At 50.6% G+C, this 15,243-nt stretch overlaps 2 protein-coding genes across 15 annotated transcripts; one reads left to right on the plus strand and one right to left on the minus strand.

The window, feature by feature from the left end:
* Positions 1 to 3,532: 3,532 nt before the first annotated feature.
* TMUB2 (transmembrane and ubiquitin like domain containing 2) lies at positions 3,533 to 7,670 on the plus strand. Of its 5 annotated transcripts, none has more exons than XM_015588041.2 (4): positions 3,576 to 3,647; positions 4,261 to 4,320; positions 5,612 to 6,178; positions 6,412 to 7,670. In XM_015588041.2, the coding sequence occupies exons 2-4, from the start codon at positions 4,286 to 4,288 to the stop codon at positions 6,776 to 6,778; spliced, it is 969 nt and encodes a 322-aa protein (XP_015443527.1). In that variant the 5' UTR covers positions 3,576 to 3,647; positions 4,261 to 4,285; the 3' UTR covers positions 6,779 to 7,670. The 5 variants fall into 5 exon arrangements, with proteins under 5 accessions (XP_006910172.1, XP_015443527.1, XP_015443528.1 ...); XM_015588040.2 differs by having other exon boundaries at positions 3,618 to 3,701; XM_006910110.3 differs by lacking the exon at positions 4,261 to 4,320 and having other exon boundaries at positions 3,533 to 3,647.
* Positions 7,671 to 7,751: 81 nt separating this feature from the next.
* ATXN7L3 (ataxin 7 like 3) lies at positions 7,752 to 14,809 on the minus strand. 10 transcript variants are annotated; one of them, XM_015588038.2, is made up of 13 exons: positions 14,448 to 14,809; positions 13,687 to 13,797; positions 13,255 to 13,387; positions 12,882 to 13,053; positions 12,590 to 12,687; positions 12,384 to 12,454; positions 12,013 to 12,079; positions 11,775 to 11,860; positions 11,394 to 11,462; positions 11,077 to 11,120; positions 10,737 to 10,808; positions 10,486 to 10,643; positions 7,752 to 10,389 (listed from the first exon to the last, which is right to left on the minus strand). In XM_015588038.2, the coding sequence occupies exons 2-13, from the start codon at positions 13,735 to 13,737 to the stop codon at positions 10,241 to 10,243; spliced, it is 1,170 nt and encodes a 389-aa protein (XP_015443524.1). In that variant the 5' UTR covers positions 13,738 to 13,797; positions 14,448 to 14,809; the 3' UTR covers positions 7,752 to 10,240. The 10 variants fall into 10 exon arrangements, with proteins under 10 accessions (XP_015443524.1, XP_015443523.1, XP_024901396.1 ...); XM_015588037.2 differs by having other exon boundaries at positions 14,217 to 14,809; XM_025045628.1 differs by having other exon boundaries at positions 13,687 to 14,809.
* Positions 14,810 to 15,243: the final 434 nt, after the last annotated feature.

Here is a 15,243-nt window from a genome sequence, read left to right on the forward strand (position 1 = left end):
TCATGAAACGTAACATCTAGTGATTAGGGAAGGAGCACATTTTTTGTGTGTGTCTTTTTAAATTTTTTTATTTGATCAATTTGATATGTTACAATTTGTATATTTAAGATGTACATTGTGTTACTTTGATACATTTATATATTATGATTGTCATTGAAGCAATATTTATCACATTACATCATTATAGTATAGTATTATAGACTATACTCCTTATACTGTGCATTAGAGATGACTTATTTACTATAAGTTACAAGTTTGTACTCTTAAACACCATCAAATTTGTCCCCCCAAGCATTTTTTGTTTTTTCATAAAACAAATTTACTATAAACATATTTGGTTAAGGTAGTAACATCCTAGGATTTACAGATACATTCACCATTATATAGCCATCTTAATTGCATATAAAGGTATAAGAATACCTAAGTTCAGTAGTTTAAGAAAAATAAACATCTCATGAACTACATCATGAAAAATGTCCAATGGAGTTCAGATCTATTAAAATACTCTGTTAATCTCTAATTATTATTATATTTAAAAGAAACCAGCTTTGTGCAGTGATATAGTCCCAACTGCAGAATTCTTTCTTTCCTTGCTTTTCTTCTCGAGAAAAAACCCAATCTCAAAAACCCAACCCTGAAAGTCCCTCTTTCAAAACACCCTTAACTGCATCTTGTCCTTTGCTGTACACACTCATAAAACGCATCCCTTGTCAGACTCAACCTCCATTTTTTCCAACCCTTCATCCCAGCTGCTGAGCATTCCAAGTCTATCTCATCCCTAGCCAATCCTTCCTACTTCCTTTCCATTCATCTACCACACTAGCATGGCTATCTTAGACTTTGCTTCCAGCTACCAGATAGAGAACCCATTCAAATTTCCCATCTCTTCCCTCTGGCTTCTCCAAATCCATCTATCATTCCTTTAATAAATGTTTATCAAGTGTCAAGTAAGTACCTGATACGTGCAGGCACTGGGATAAATTTTGCAGATATTGGAATAATAAAAGAAAAAAAAAAGTTCCTGCCTTCAATGAATTTAGTGAGACAGAAAAATGAAAAATGAAATTGTAGTGTGATAAACATTATAGCAGAAATGAGTCCATGCAGTTTGGGGAACAGAGTGTATGTACCTAACATAAATGGATTGATCTGATAGCTACCTGAGGCAGCCAATTTCTCACCTCTTCCCCAGAGCAAGCCAGGCACTGACTCAGCCCTCCATGGCTACAGAGGGCACTGCTCAGTCAATTATTCCCCTTTTAGATTACTTTTATCATCATTTCTCCCCTTCTCCTCTGCTCTTTCCTCTGGCTTATAAACATCTTTATGATTCTCACATCTCGTAAAACCTCGCCCATCTATTTATTCCCTGTTTCTCTCTAGCCTCTACCATGTTTTTGTGGGAAGAGAACACTAGTGGGTGCTACTCACACTGCTGGTAGGAATGGAAACAGGTACAGCCCTCTAGAGGACAATGTGGCACCATGTATCAAAAACCTTAAAAATGTGAACACCCTTTGACCTAGCAATTCCAGTTTCAGGAATTTATCCTCAGGGGAAAAAATCATGGATGTGTACACAACTCTGTTATTGAAGACACACAAAGATGTTTATGAAAACATTGTTTAAAAACAAAGTACTGAAAATGTAAACGTCCATTTAAATGAGATGATTAGTTTTTAAAAAGTATGGTGCAACAGGGAAGGTAATACTGTTAAGCAGATATTTAAAACTATGCCATAAAAATATTCAATGACATGGAGAAAGCTTCAAGGTATATAGTTAAGTGAGAAAAGTAGAGGACAAAATATTGACAATAAGATCATATAAATATTAGTACAGTACCTGACACATAATAAACTCTCAAAAGCATTAACAGCAGTTCAACTCATGGGTTTATCCATTCCCTTAAATATTTGAGAGCCCTTGAAACTGTTATTCTGTTTGGAGCTTTGCTTGGTAAATCTCTACTCATTCTTCAAAATTCTGTTTAATTGTACTATAATGTTCTGCCCCTTCCTGTGTTCTTCAAAATAAAGACGCTAAGCTCTAAACCCAAAAGTTACATGTATGCAGCAATTAAAAGACTACCTTTCATCTCACAAACATATTGTTGATCAAAGGATGCCAGACAAAAGAATTGAAAGCAGGGAGTCAAACAGATACTTGTATATCAGTGTTCATAGCAATATTATCCACATTAGCCCAAAGGTGGAAACGACACAAATACCTATGAATAGATGAATGGATAGAGAAAATGTGGAATGTTATTTTCTCTAATATTCCACAATGGAATATTATTTAGCCTTAAAAAAAGAATAAAATTTTGATATGGTCTACAACATGAATGACCTTTGAAAACATGCTAAGTGAAATAAGCCAGACACAAAAAGATAGTGTATAATTCCACTTATGTGAGATACCTGGAATAGGCAAATTCATAGAGACAGAAAGTACAATAGAAGAAGGAAGGTGAATGGTACAGGAAATGGATGGTGGCAATGGTGTACAAAACTGTGAATGTACTTAATGCCACTGAATTAGCCACTTAAAATGGTTAAAATGATAAATTTTATGTATATTTTACAAGAACAAGACTTTAAAAAAAGAGTCAGATACCAAAGAGTACATACTATTTGTTACCATTTATACAAAGTACAAAAACAGAGAAAACTAATCTATAGTGACAGAAGTCAGAATAGTAACTACTCTTTCTAAGTTAGTGGATGGAAGAGGACAAGAAGGGGAGTTATGGGTCATTTTATATATCTCGATCCAAGTGCAGATTCCATGAGGGTGTTCTGGAAACCACTGAGTGTGTTCTGAAAACCACTGAGCTCTTCGCTTATGAGTTTGCCCCTGTCTGCATCATTAATACTTCAATCAATAGTTCACCAGAAAACAAAAACCCTAGCATATCTTTAGAAAGAAATTTAATTGCAAAAATCTGGACAAGTTCTTGGCAGCTGAATCTTTTTTTTTCTTTTTTGGGGATCCTGCTTTTCTTGTGCTCTGAACTTGCGCTGAATCTGTGTCTTCTTTGACTGCTTTTTCGCTTAATTTACCAAGGTCCCACACTAACCGGGGCCGCATTCTCAGAGGACAGTGGCTAACTTGTCTCCTATTTGTTTCCCGGCTAACTCTGAGGTGAATTCTTGGAGGTCATAGAGACGAGTCCTTACTAATCCTGCTAACCAGAGCAATAACAAATCCATCAGCTCGGTTGGCTGGGAGAAAGGCAGGAAGAAAAATGCTGGAAAGAGAGCCACTTGGGTTCTGCCCAGCGCTGCCAGCCCGCTCAGTCCTCCAGACGCAAAACCACGCCCCCTTTCAAGCACCCCCCCTCCTGGCCCCGCCCCTCAACTCACGTATCCTCAGGGCCCGCCTACTAGGCGTGGCCCTGGCCCGGGAAGGCCACGATCCCGCCAACAATGACTCCACCTCTCCTTCCGCTGAGAAACCTGTCCCATTTATTTAAAGAATACGTTTACGTCAGCCCGCCTTACGTATCTTTTGCGTCATCAGTGCCAGGCGCAGGGGCGGGACTTCCTATCTCTGATTCTAACAGCTTCCGGGAGAAGCCGGAAGAGACTGGACCCTGGACAGAATCGGGGGTAGCCAGCCCCTCCCCCAGCCCCTACGGAAAGGTGAGTCTATGGGCCGGCCTGACGAAGTCAAAACACTTAGTCTGGCTGTTTCAGGTGAGGACCTCCTTCCCTACCCAGGCATAGTATCAGTCCAATCCCCCCTTGATTTCCCATGACTCCCCGCGTACTCAAGCCCCGCCCCCAGCCCCCCGACCCCGCCCCGAAGTTTGAGGGGTGTGGATGGTTTGTGACCCCCTAATTCGACTCTAACCCTCATGGGCTGGGAGAACTAGGCTTGGGCACCGCGGCCGGGGCCAGGCAGCCTTTCGGCTCAGGTGGGCCCACGGACCCCTCTCCAGCGCCGCGGAAATAGGACCGCCCAAACGGGGAGCCTTCGCCTTAGAAAAGACAGGGTCGGGAACGCTCCCTCACCGCGCGGTTAGGGTTCCTCACAGGCTGAAGAGAGAGTGAAGGCCTCTGAAGCAGGCCTGGGGTCCTGCCCTGCCCTGCCCCTGCCCACTAAAGTTCCCTGTGTCCGTGCCTGACGTTTTCGCCTGTCAGTTTCCTTTACTGTAAATCGGGGTTAATGACATTAACCTTACCATCAGGGGTTAGTTGTGGGAGTGATAAATAATTGCTACCATTTATTTATTGAACAATTGCAATGTGTCAGGCCCTCTGCTAAGTATTTTGCTTCGATGATTTCCCGTCATCTTCAAAACAACCTTATGAGGTAGGTACTATTTTTAACCCCATTTTACTGATGAAAAAGCTTAGTCCCTGAAAAGTATCTGAGGTTACAGAGCTAGTAAGGAGCAAGACCGGGATTATAAATTAGTTTTTTTTTTTTCTTTCTCTTTATTTCTGACTGCAGGGCCCATGTACTAAATAAGGATGTGGAAACTAGTCAGATGTTGATATGTTCCACAGGTATTCTTTGAGTAACTGCTATAGCATTATGCTGGATACCATGGTACATAGAGAAATACATGTGATCCTTGTCTTCCATGAGTCTTGTAGAGGGACGGACAGGTAGATAAGTATAATGAAGTTTTATAGGTGTTGTGAGAATAGTCTGGTAATGATAATCATAAGACTGGATTTGCCCAGGGACAGCTGTGAAAGCGGATTCTCCAAGGGAAACAGTAGGTACTCCAAGGAGCAAACTGAGATCCTTCCTGCCTTTCTAAGAAACTGCCAAGGGACAACCTACACAGTACAAAAAGATTGAGAGATGGATTGTGAGACCTATTTTGCAATTTTCCAAATCCGTTCCACCTGGGTTTTGGTTTTGCAGTAGTGAGCCTATGATGACCCAGGAGGGTGGTTTTCTGGTGTCTGCCCTACTTTGATCCCCAGTGCTTGCCAGAAGAGTTTCAGAGGAGGCAGATAAAATATCTGTTGTATGGTGGCTGCTAATGACCCTTACAGGACTTTTGGGGTTTTCTGACTCTTTTGTCCCTTTGGGAAGGTCTGACTCTGCTTTTGTTGGTAAATTAATTTTCTTTGGCTCTTGACATCTGGACCTACATATGTGACCATAAATGAGATAGGGTTCAAACGAGACAATCTGGTAAGACTGATTGTACTGTGCCTCCAAAAGTCCCCAAAATAAAATATTCCAGTCATTTTTGTCTCTCTAAGGCCACCTTGGAGGCTCTTCTAAGGGGCATAGTTGCTTGACCAAGTGATAAAAATCCTGGAGAAACTCAAGGCTCAAAAAAGCAAATGTTTTTCCCTGTCTACCAAAAAAACAACAAACAGTTGCAACAGCAACAAAGCTGTAAGGTTTTCCTGATGATCCATGCTCCCTGGGGGGTTGGAATGTGAGAGTAGAAGGGTGTGGAACCTGAAAGCTTGAGTTTGGGGGTCCAGAGTTAGGAAGGTTTGTTCCCCCTTATACAGGACAGTGAACTCCCCTTTCTTTTGAAGCTGGGTCAGTTAGAACCTAAACAAACTAGAAACCTGGTTGCAATCCCATAGGCCATAGGCCCTGCTGATGCTGTCCCCCTTTGTTCCTGCAGTGTGGACCCAGTCAGCAGCCAGGCCATGGAACTCTCTGATGTCACCCTCATTGAGGGTGTGGGTAATGAGGTGACTGTGGTGGCAGGTGTGGTGGTGCTGATTCTAGCCTTGGTCTTAGCTTGGCTCTCCACCTACGTAGCAGACAGCGGTAGCAACCAGCTCCTGGGCACTATTGTGTCAGCTGGCGACACATCCGTTCTTCACCTGGGGCATGTGGACCATCTGGTGGCAGGCCAAGGCACCCCAGAGCCAACTGAACTCCCTCATCCATCAGAGGGTAATGATGAGAAGGCTGAAGAGGCTGGTGAAGGTGGGGGAGACTCCACAGGGGAGCCTGGAGCTGGGAGTGGTATTGAACCCAGCCTTGAGCATCTGCTTGACATCCAAGGCCTGCCCAAAAGACAAGCAGGCCCAGAGAGCAGCAGTCCAGAAGACCCTCTGAGATCTGAGGATAGCACCTGCCTGCCTCCCAGCCCTGGCCTCATCAATGTGCGGCTCAAATTCCTCAATGACACTGAGGAGCTGGCTGTGGCCAGGCCAGAAGATACTGTGGGTGCCCTGAAGAGGTGAGTAAGCTGGAAAAGTGGGAGGCTGTTTAGCCCTTGGTTGCCTCGGAGGAGGCTAGTATAGACATGGAAGCAGCAGGGAAGTTTCACGTCCAGCCCCTATTAGGGATGGGTGGAGTATTTCCTTGAAACCCACTTTTCAGTTTCCCCCTATTGCCCTGCTTTGTTGATCCAGGCCTGTTTGTCTTCCCATTCCTCATTCTCTGTCTCTCATATCTCTTTCATCCTTGCAGTAAATACTTCCCTGGACAAGAGAGCCAGATGAAACTGATCTACCAGGGCCGCCTGCTGCAGGACCCAGCCCGCACACTGCGTTCCCTGAACATTACCAACAACTGTGTGATTCACTGCCACCACTCACCCCCAGGGTCAGCTGTTCCGGGCCCCTCAGCCTCCCTGGCCTCCACCTCAGCCACTGAGCCCCCCAGCCTTGGTGTCAGTGTGGGCAGCCTCATGGTGCCTGTGTTTGTGGTGCTCTTGGGTGTGGTCTGGTACTTCCGTATCAATTACCGCCAGTTCTTCACAGCACCTGCCACTGTCTCCCTGGTGGGGGTCACTGTCTTCTTCAGCTTCCTAGTATTTGGGATGTATGGACGATAAGGACATAGGGAGAAAATGAAAGGCGTGGTCTTCCTCCTTTATTGCCTCCCCACTTTCCTGGCCAGAGCTGGGCCCAAGGGCCTGGGAGGGAGGGATGGAAAGGATGTGGTGGGTCCTCTTCCGTAGGACACAGAAGGCAGGTATGGGGCCTCCCCTTCATGTCCCTGAGGGTAAAGACATCCCCTTTGTGCAAGCACAACTCAGGTAGAAACAAGGATGTCATCTTCCTTCACTTTGAGGGTCCTGAAGTTCAGAACCAAGCTGGTGGCCCAGCTCAGTGGGGAGTCTGGGCTCTGAAGAGTCCTTCCTAGCTATGACCCTTGCTCTTCCCATTGTCCTGCATGTCCACTCCTTAGCACCCAGGGCCACCTGCCAGGGCAGCTCAGCATGGCCCCAGCATACTTCTGTAGGGAGCCTGGAGTATATTTTGATTCCTTAGTGGAATATCCATTTTTTGAGACTAAAGTCACACAGACAAGAATGAAGACCGTCAGCTTGCCCTGTAGGCACCTAGCCACCTCTCCCTTCTCTCTCCACCTCTATAGCAGGAATAGGGTGTTCATGGTGTTCTGGACAGTTTCCAGTGTTCTCCCTTTTTCAAAGCACTTTGCTTGTATTTCTTTTTTTTAAGTCCTTTATAGAACTCCGTTAGGAAGGGGTTTGGGGCACAGAGCCAAGCCCCCAGCATTGGGAGAGGCCAGGCCACAGCTGCTGCTACCCTAGGCCTAAGGCTGTAAGCAAGAGACAGCTCTGGCCCTCAGCCAGTGTCCTACCCTGCCGAGCTCCAAGGACGAGAGCTCTGGGTATGGAGTACTGGGCCCCAGGCCTTTGCCTCTGGGGTTGTTGGATGGAGGGTCAGTGTCTGTGACTGAATAAAGTTCCATTTTGTGGTCGTGGAGCCTCCTTCTGTGACATTAAGAGAATGGCTTTGCTCTGCCCCAGCAACATGGTAATGAGGGTGGGTAGGCCAGGCTACCAACGGGAGATGCAGTTTATTTACACCAGCAGCCATGGGGGCAGGGGAAATACACAGCGTTTACAAAGTTAGCTACCTGTACAAGATGGATTACATATGCAAAAATAAAAATCTCAAGACCACAGGACAGCGTGAGCCCCACCCCCCTCCCCCAATGACCCCAGCATGCGGTAATGCCAGGCGGGTGGCCCCTGGGCATGCGGGGGGGAGTGATGCATGGAAGGAAAAGCCACCGGCCATGGAAATTAGTACAGAACCCCCCCACACACACTCAGACACATGATAGGATACAGGGTGGACGACACCTAGCCAGGGTGGGAAGGATGGGAATTGAAACCCACACAGCCTGCTGTTAGAGGGAGGGGAAGGGGGAGCTCCTAGCCCGTTCGACTACATGGTAGGGGGCATAATCTCCCCAGAAGGAAAGGGGGTTTGCTCCCTCAGGGTCCCTGCTGGACCAAGCCCATCTCTTACCCAGCCTGGGCAGGGGGCTCTGCCCTGAGGGCGGGCCAAGGAACAATGGGGAAGTGGATGTGGACAAACCAGTTCCCAAACTACTTCCCACTTCTCCCTCCTCCAACCAGAAGGGGGAAAGGGAGAGGCCAGAGGGGAAAGGGTATATTAGGGCCTGAGCTGCAGCTGCCTCTCAAAAGGGAGAATGGCCCCTGGCCTTCCTCCCTTCACCTTCAGCCTACTCCCAAGACGTCATTTGGGAGCAGGCTGGAGGCTGGCTGAGATCCTCCATTCCCTCTGGCTTTCCCTTAGAGGGAAAAGACCGTGGAGGGTCAAGAACAGAGGAGCCCAGGCCCCAGGTTTCATTCTAACTCCTGCCAAAATTTGGCTTTTTAAAAAATAATCACAATTCTTGGGTTAAAAACCAATCTGTAACCAGGCACCAGCCGCAAGAACCACCCCAGGGGGTGGTTGGGGTTCCAGACAGGGTACTTCGACCCCATCTCTGTTGTTCCCTTAACCCTCTAGGATCCCGAACCCAAATCAGTCCAACTAGACCTGGGTACTAGCTACCCAAATGTGGGATAAGTCCTCCTGGGAGGAGGGCAGGGGACACATCCAGCAAATGCCAGAGAACTTGGCTCAGGGTCAACTCCACCCCTGTGTCAGTCAGCTCTGCTCCCAGCCCAGACTGTAGTTCTCCAGCTGGGCTCCTGGGAGTGATGGTGCCGGCATGGAGGTGGGACAATACATCTCTTCAGGATGTAGACCAGGCAGGTGGGCACACTGGCATGACAGTCCCACAGAGGGGCAATGCCTAGACATGACACCCCTTCCCCCTCCAATGACAACCCAGAGCACAGAAACTACCCTCTCTTCCCACCCTACTCCTAGCAAAGGGGGGGGAGAGGTAAAAGATCAGGATTTTCCTCAGAGCCCCAAACCACAAGTACAGAATAAATAACTTAAAAGCGGCTAAGGAAGGGGAAACAGGGCAGGCTTCGGAGGCAGGAGCATCGAGAGAGGAACTGAAGCTGGTCAAGGTGAAAGGGGGGGTGGCAAGCAGCAGTTGGGAACTTGGGCTGCCCTGGAAGGGCAGCGGGGCAGGGTAGGCAGGAGAAACATGGGGCCACCCCAGGAGGGTGAGGCTGGGCCCCTTCCTGGGGCAGGGAATGAGGTAAGAAAACATTTCAAAGCAGCACCGTTCCCTCTCACCTTGGGGCCCCACTCCTCACCAGCCCTGGGTTATAGGGAGGAAAGGTAGAGGGGAGTCATTCTGATACACAGCTCCCTCTTCCTATCCTCCCCTTGCCCATTCCTTGAAGCTGTAGAGGCTGGAGGCCCTTTCCTGGCACCCAACAATAAAAGGACAGCTCCTGCTGCCGAGGAGGCCCATGGGGACTGAGGGGAAAGGGCTGCCCCTGTGAGGGGCAGGGAAGGCGGCGGCAGTTCTGGACGCCTACCTCAGCAGACAGCTCGACGTGCCTGCCTACCCCTGGGATTGGGGGCATCTGATAGGATTCTGCACACAGACAGGACAGGACACACCAGCCCTGCCCCTCAGCTCCAAGCACCGGACCCATTCACATTGCTGAGGGAAGCTGCGGGAGGCCCCCTCCAGGCTCAGCTTCCAACTCACAGCCTCCCGGGTAGCCACAATGCTCCTCGGCAGGGCTTAGTCCAGTTCCTGGGGTGGGGGGCAGGCAGTGCCCTGGCAGAGTGCCCAGGTCAGGCCCCTGGCCTAGCTGGACATCCAGTAACTCACAGAATAAATAGGAAAACCGCCTCCCCACCAAATTTATGTCCAAGGCATAATATGTCCAGGTCTGAGTCCTGCATGCGGAGGGGTCGTGCTCCATCGCAGAGGACCCTGACACCCCCCAGGGGTGCATAACTGGATCCTCTGCCTGCTTGGCCCACCAAGCTTCTCAAGCCCAGACCCCCAGCAGCCGTCCATTTGCCAGGCTATGCCACCTGGGTGGGGGTCGGGAGAGAGGGCTCTACTCAGCCAAAGGCTATCCCTTGCACCCAAGTCAGTTGATGTCATCGTAGATGCTGGGCGTCGGGGGTGCCGGTGGCTTTGGCTTCTTCTTCTTGTTAGAGCCCAGGCCGGAGGCAGTCCCTACCAGGCTCAGATGGGATTTCTTTTTCTTGGTTTTCCGTGACTCGGAGCTGTTGGTACCTGAAGAGAAAGAGGTACAGGAATGAGGGCAGGGTAGTGGCTGGAGAACACAAGGTGCCCCAACTCCTTTGCTTCAGGCCCAGCTGGATCACCTACCTAGACCCCATCCTTGATTCTCACTCGTCTTGGAGGAGCCTGAATCAGAGGGTGATAGATCAGACGAGCCGTCCCACTGAAGCCGGCTGATCAGGGCCTGGCTGTCAGTCATGTCAAAGCTGTCATTATCCAGGGAACTCTCGACCTCTGGAAGGACGCTGGAAGGAGGAGGGGCCACAGAAGGGCTTTAGGAATACCAATTAGCATCCTAACCTTCCACAACCCACTAACTTCCTTGGAGGATCACTTACGCTGAGGGTCCGAGGAAGTAAATCCGCACGGCTCGCCGCTGCTCATCCGTGTGCTGGGGGCAGCGCAGGGACCTGGTGGGGAGAGAATGATCAGACCCAGACCAGGCAGAAGTATGTGAGGAACTCAGGTGAAGCCCCTCCCCTCGGCAGAGGTCGGGGGTATGGACACCAACAGGGAAAGGATGAACGAAGAGCCCCCAGATTGCGGCCTAAAGCCTGACTGTTAGAGGAGAGGGGGAGGGCGGGAGTCCCATTGCTCAAGTCCAGGGATACTCCGTACCCATACCCAGGGTGTGTGCACAGGAGGGCCCCCAGCTCCCTTTCTAGGTTCTGAGCTCACCTTGTGCACATCTTCTTGGTGTGTTCAGAAATCACCCCACATTGCTGGAAGAGGAATATAAGCTGAAAGGAGGGATGGAGGGCAACCTACTCTAGACACTAGATGTTTTCTTCTGTATAAATGCTAGATTGCGCAAGCAGAAATGGCCCCAAGGTGTCCAGAGCAGACGATCCCAGACCACCATTGACCAGGAAACCTAATTCCAGAGAGAGAACTATATGGCCCTGATTGCTATGTCACCAGCCTCTTCCAGGGCCTTGACCACTGCCTGTGGCTCCAGCCCACTCCCAAAGGTCTCCCGTTCCCTGGTCCCTCACCGTGGTGAGCAGGCTACGCAGCTCCTCCGGTCCCAGAGTCTCATAGCTGATCCCAGTTGAATTATTATACTGGGAGAGAATCAGAGGTACAGATTAGAGAAGAGGTAGCCAAAGGGAGGGTGGGTGGGGGTGGAGAACCAGTCTCTCATCCTTTTCTAAGTGAGTAGGCCTTAGGACTGCCCAGCAGTTTTCCAGTGATTCCTTCTATCTCATCTGCACATGGCTGAGGGGTTGCGACCCCCCCCAAAAAACATAAATATGCAAGACCTAAATACCCTCTCTAGTGTTTCTGTCTGTCACCATTCTGACCCCACTTGTCTAAATCCCACCCAACCAATAAAGGGAAATGAGAGGGAACCTAAGAAGAGAACCCCTACTCACCTTAAAAGGATCCGAATTGCTAAGTTCCCCTGAAGAAGAAAAAAGAAGGGGAAGGGTGTTTGATGCAGAGGTACAGACAGAGAACCCTGAAAATAACCAGAGAGGAAGTGGGGGTGACAGAAGGATCACAGGCCCTCCCTCAACACCCCTGTCCCCCAAGCTCCCCAACCTCCACCCTCCAGCAACGAATCACAGAAGACATAGCTAGAATCACTCCCATTGTTCCAGTCCCACTTACCATTTTTGTGTTTTAAAGACTTGGATCTTCGAGGGGAATTGGGGTTCTGGAATGGGAGATACCATAGCTTTGGGGAAAGGGTAACGATAAGGGGGAGCCGAGAACCCAGGGAAGGAAAAAAGATTTGACAAAGAAACATCCTCAAATTCCTACTCTTTCTCCCCAGTAAGAGGCCTGTCTACCCATATTTCCCCTCCCCATCCCCCCAAGGCCTCTGCTGCCCTCCTGCCCACCACAGACACCCTCATCCCAGAACCCAGAGGCACCTGATGACCTCAGACTTGAGTCAAGACACCCGAGGACTCCCTGCCCAAAGGGGAAGGGTATCTGTCCTTTGCCCAAATTTCCCTCATGCTTGCCCCAGCTCTTACCTTGTCTGATTTTCTCTTCTTGGCTGTGTAGGACAAAAGGATAAAGGGCAGGGTCACTTTAAGTTCCCAATCTAAGGGCACCGAAAGAAAAGTACAAAGCTACACTCTTCCCCCTCATTCAAGATAACAACTTATCATTACATACCCAATTCCTGCTAGCCCATCTCACCCCAGTGCCCCCCAAATTTCCCTAGATCCCTGAACACCTTTCTTCTCTGAGCCATAGGACCAGTCGTTGTCATTGATGTCATCGTTATCCTCTTGGTCACTCTCAGACTTGTTCATACTGTTGCTATTGGCAATCCTGACAAGAGGAGGGAAAAAAAAGGGTCAAGTCTGCCACCTCTCTCTTGCCCCCAACTTCAGAGATATAGTGAAGCATCTGGGGCCAAGCACAACCCACCCTCTGTACCCTACAAATGCCCCCAGGGAACTACACCATGGTACAAGCTGCAAAAGACAAACAGCTCTGGTTCTAGCAGGGGGAGAAGCCCTCACCGGCGGTTGGCGATTCGGCTGCTGTTCCGACCCATTCCCAGGCACTTCTCCAAATGGGGAGCAAAGCGGGAGGCAGCAATGCTGCGGCTGCAATTGGGGCAAACACACTCCTTGCTCTTCCACTGGTTGAAAACCTGTCCAAAGATGTCCAATCCTGGCTGGTCCACGATCTCTGGGGACAGGAGAGGCGTGGCGATCAGGGCAGGCGGGGGACACACCTCTTGTTCCCACCCATGGCCCCATGGCCTCTTCAAACCCCCTGCCTAAGCTCGCAGGAGCTCCAGGCTCTACATCTGCTGTGGTTTCCAGAGAAGGAACCTCCAGGCACTACCAGGGCAAGGCTAGACTGCTCTCCTTCAACCCTGAAGCTCACCAAAATCCTTCATGCTATCAGGGTCCGTGTCATCCAGGAAGAAGTAGCCACACTTGACAGCCCGGTGTACCTCAAAGCAGAATCCCAAACAAGAATCCTCGACCAGGTCCGCGTATATCTCCTGAGCGATGGCCTGGGCCCAGGGGAGAACATCCACGGTCACGAGAGTCACAGCCCCCTGGACTGAGAGCAACTCTCACCAATCAAATCTCCTGCCAATTCGCCCTGGCCAAAAATAATGCTTTCTTTGCCATTTTTCCCCATCTTGACTTTGCCTTCTTTCTTCTTCCGGATCCTTGGGCTTTTTCAGCTGGCTATTCCCTTTAAGGAACAAGGCTGACTACCCAAATTCCTCTTTGGTGTGGATGCCAGATATAGCGACGTAGAGACATCAAGAAAAAGAACTAGAGGCACACGTGGGGGAGCCCTCACCTCTAGTTTGCTGTTATCCAGGCCAGACAAAGACATTTCCTCCATTTTCATTTGTAAACTCTTGTGGAGACGGCGCTCTGACTGCTCATAGCACAGCGGGCGGCAACACGGCTGCACACATGGGGGTGGGGGTGTTGGTGTGAGTCCAAGGCACCTCTAAACATTGCCACATCCCCTCCGCACCTCGCTGCCCAGAGCTTAATCCTGGCATCAGAATATACCCCTCCCTAAGGCCTAGGCTCACTAAGTCTGGATGGTCCTTCAGGATCTAAAACCCAAAGATGGCCTAGTCCTTCCCAGGCCTCAACTCAGGCCCTGGACTCTACTGCCAATCAGAGTCTGGATCTATAGGAGGCAGCAGCTCACCCCAGGTCCCCAAAACTCAAACCCCTCTATGATACCCATGGTGCAATGCAGCAGGGGGAGGAGAAGGAACTCTAAGGCCTCAAAGCAAACCCACAGGGTGTGGCAAAGAACTGCACAGACTCCTAAATACACTCCCCCCTTCCCTAGGCTCTCCTCAGAGTCACCTCTGCTTTCAGCCAGGATGTCCACTTGGGGGGGTACTGCGACCAGAAGTAGAAATGGCCCTAGGACCCTACAACCTTCACCCCACTGTCTCCCTTTGAAATAAGCCTGCAACTACAAGAGGGGAACAGAATCCACAGACACCTAAAGCTAAAAGGGCATTTCTAGACAACATGAGCAAGAGGGGGTAGAGCCCAGTGGGATGGCATGCCAGGAGTGGGCACTCCCCTTACCTGTTCTTCTTTTAGAGAACCACCCTCCCTCCCTCAGGACCTGCCCGGAAGTCTCTCCAAGAGCCCCAAAGTCCAGGAATCCCCACCAAAGGATTCAGAAACAGCGCCTACAGTCCGGGGCCCCTCTGAATGGTGGGTACGAGTTTGAGGAGCTGCCAGCCTAGAGTGGGGTGGGGACTGACAAATGAACCAGGGGCACTGGGGAAGGTAGGAGGCCGGGCCTCGGCTCTTCCCCCGTCCCTGCGGCACTGCTGCTGCATCATACCGACTGGGGGGAGGAGAGCTGAGCCATCGGAGGCCGGCGCCGGTCCGGGACAGACCGACCCCTAGAGAGTGGGCAGAGTGGGACGCGTCCCGGCCCCTCTCCTTCCCCAATGAACCAGGCACTGGGGAAGGTAGGAGGCCGGGCCTCGGCTCTTCCCCCGTCCCTGCGGCACTGCTGCTGCATCATACCGACTGGGGGGAGGAGAGCTGAGCCATCGGAGGCCGGCGCCGGTCCGGGACAGACCGACCCCCAGAGACCGGCCCCCCACGCGGCCCCCGCCCCCCCCCCCCGCCCGGCCCTGCCCCGCCCAGGGGGGACCCAGACAGGGGGAGAGCAGGGGGCCCCGGCCCGGCTGGGAAGCCGGGGAAAGCCGGGCGTTTCCGCGTCGGCCCGGGGGGGGCAGACGGGGGGAGAGCAGGGGCCCCCGGCCCGGCTGGAAAGCCGGGGAAAGCCGGGCGTTTCCGCGTCGGCCCGGGGGGAGGGGAAGGGGCGCTGACCCAGACCTGGGGGGAGGGGGCCCAAGCCCCGCGC

Source organism: Pteropus alecto, unplaced genomic scaffold (assembly GCF_000325575.1).
Source record: "Pteropus alecto unplaced genomic scaffold, ASM32557v1 scaffold313, whole genome shotgun sequence".
NCBI lineage: Eukaryota > Metazoa > Chordata > Mammalia > Chiroptera > Pteropodidae > Pteropus > Pteropus alecto.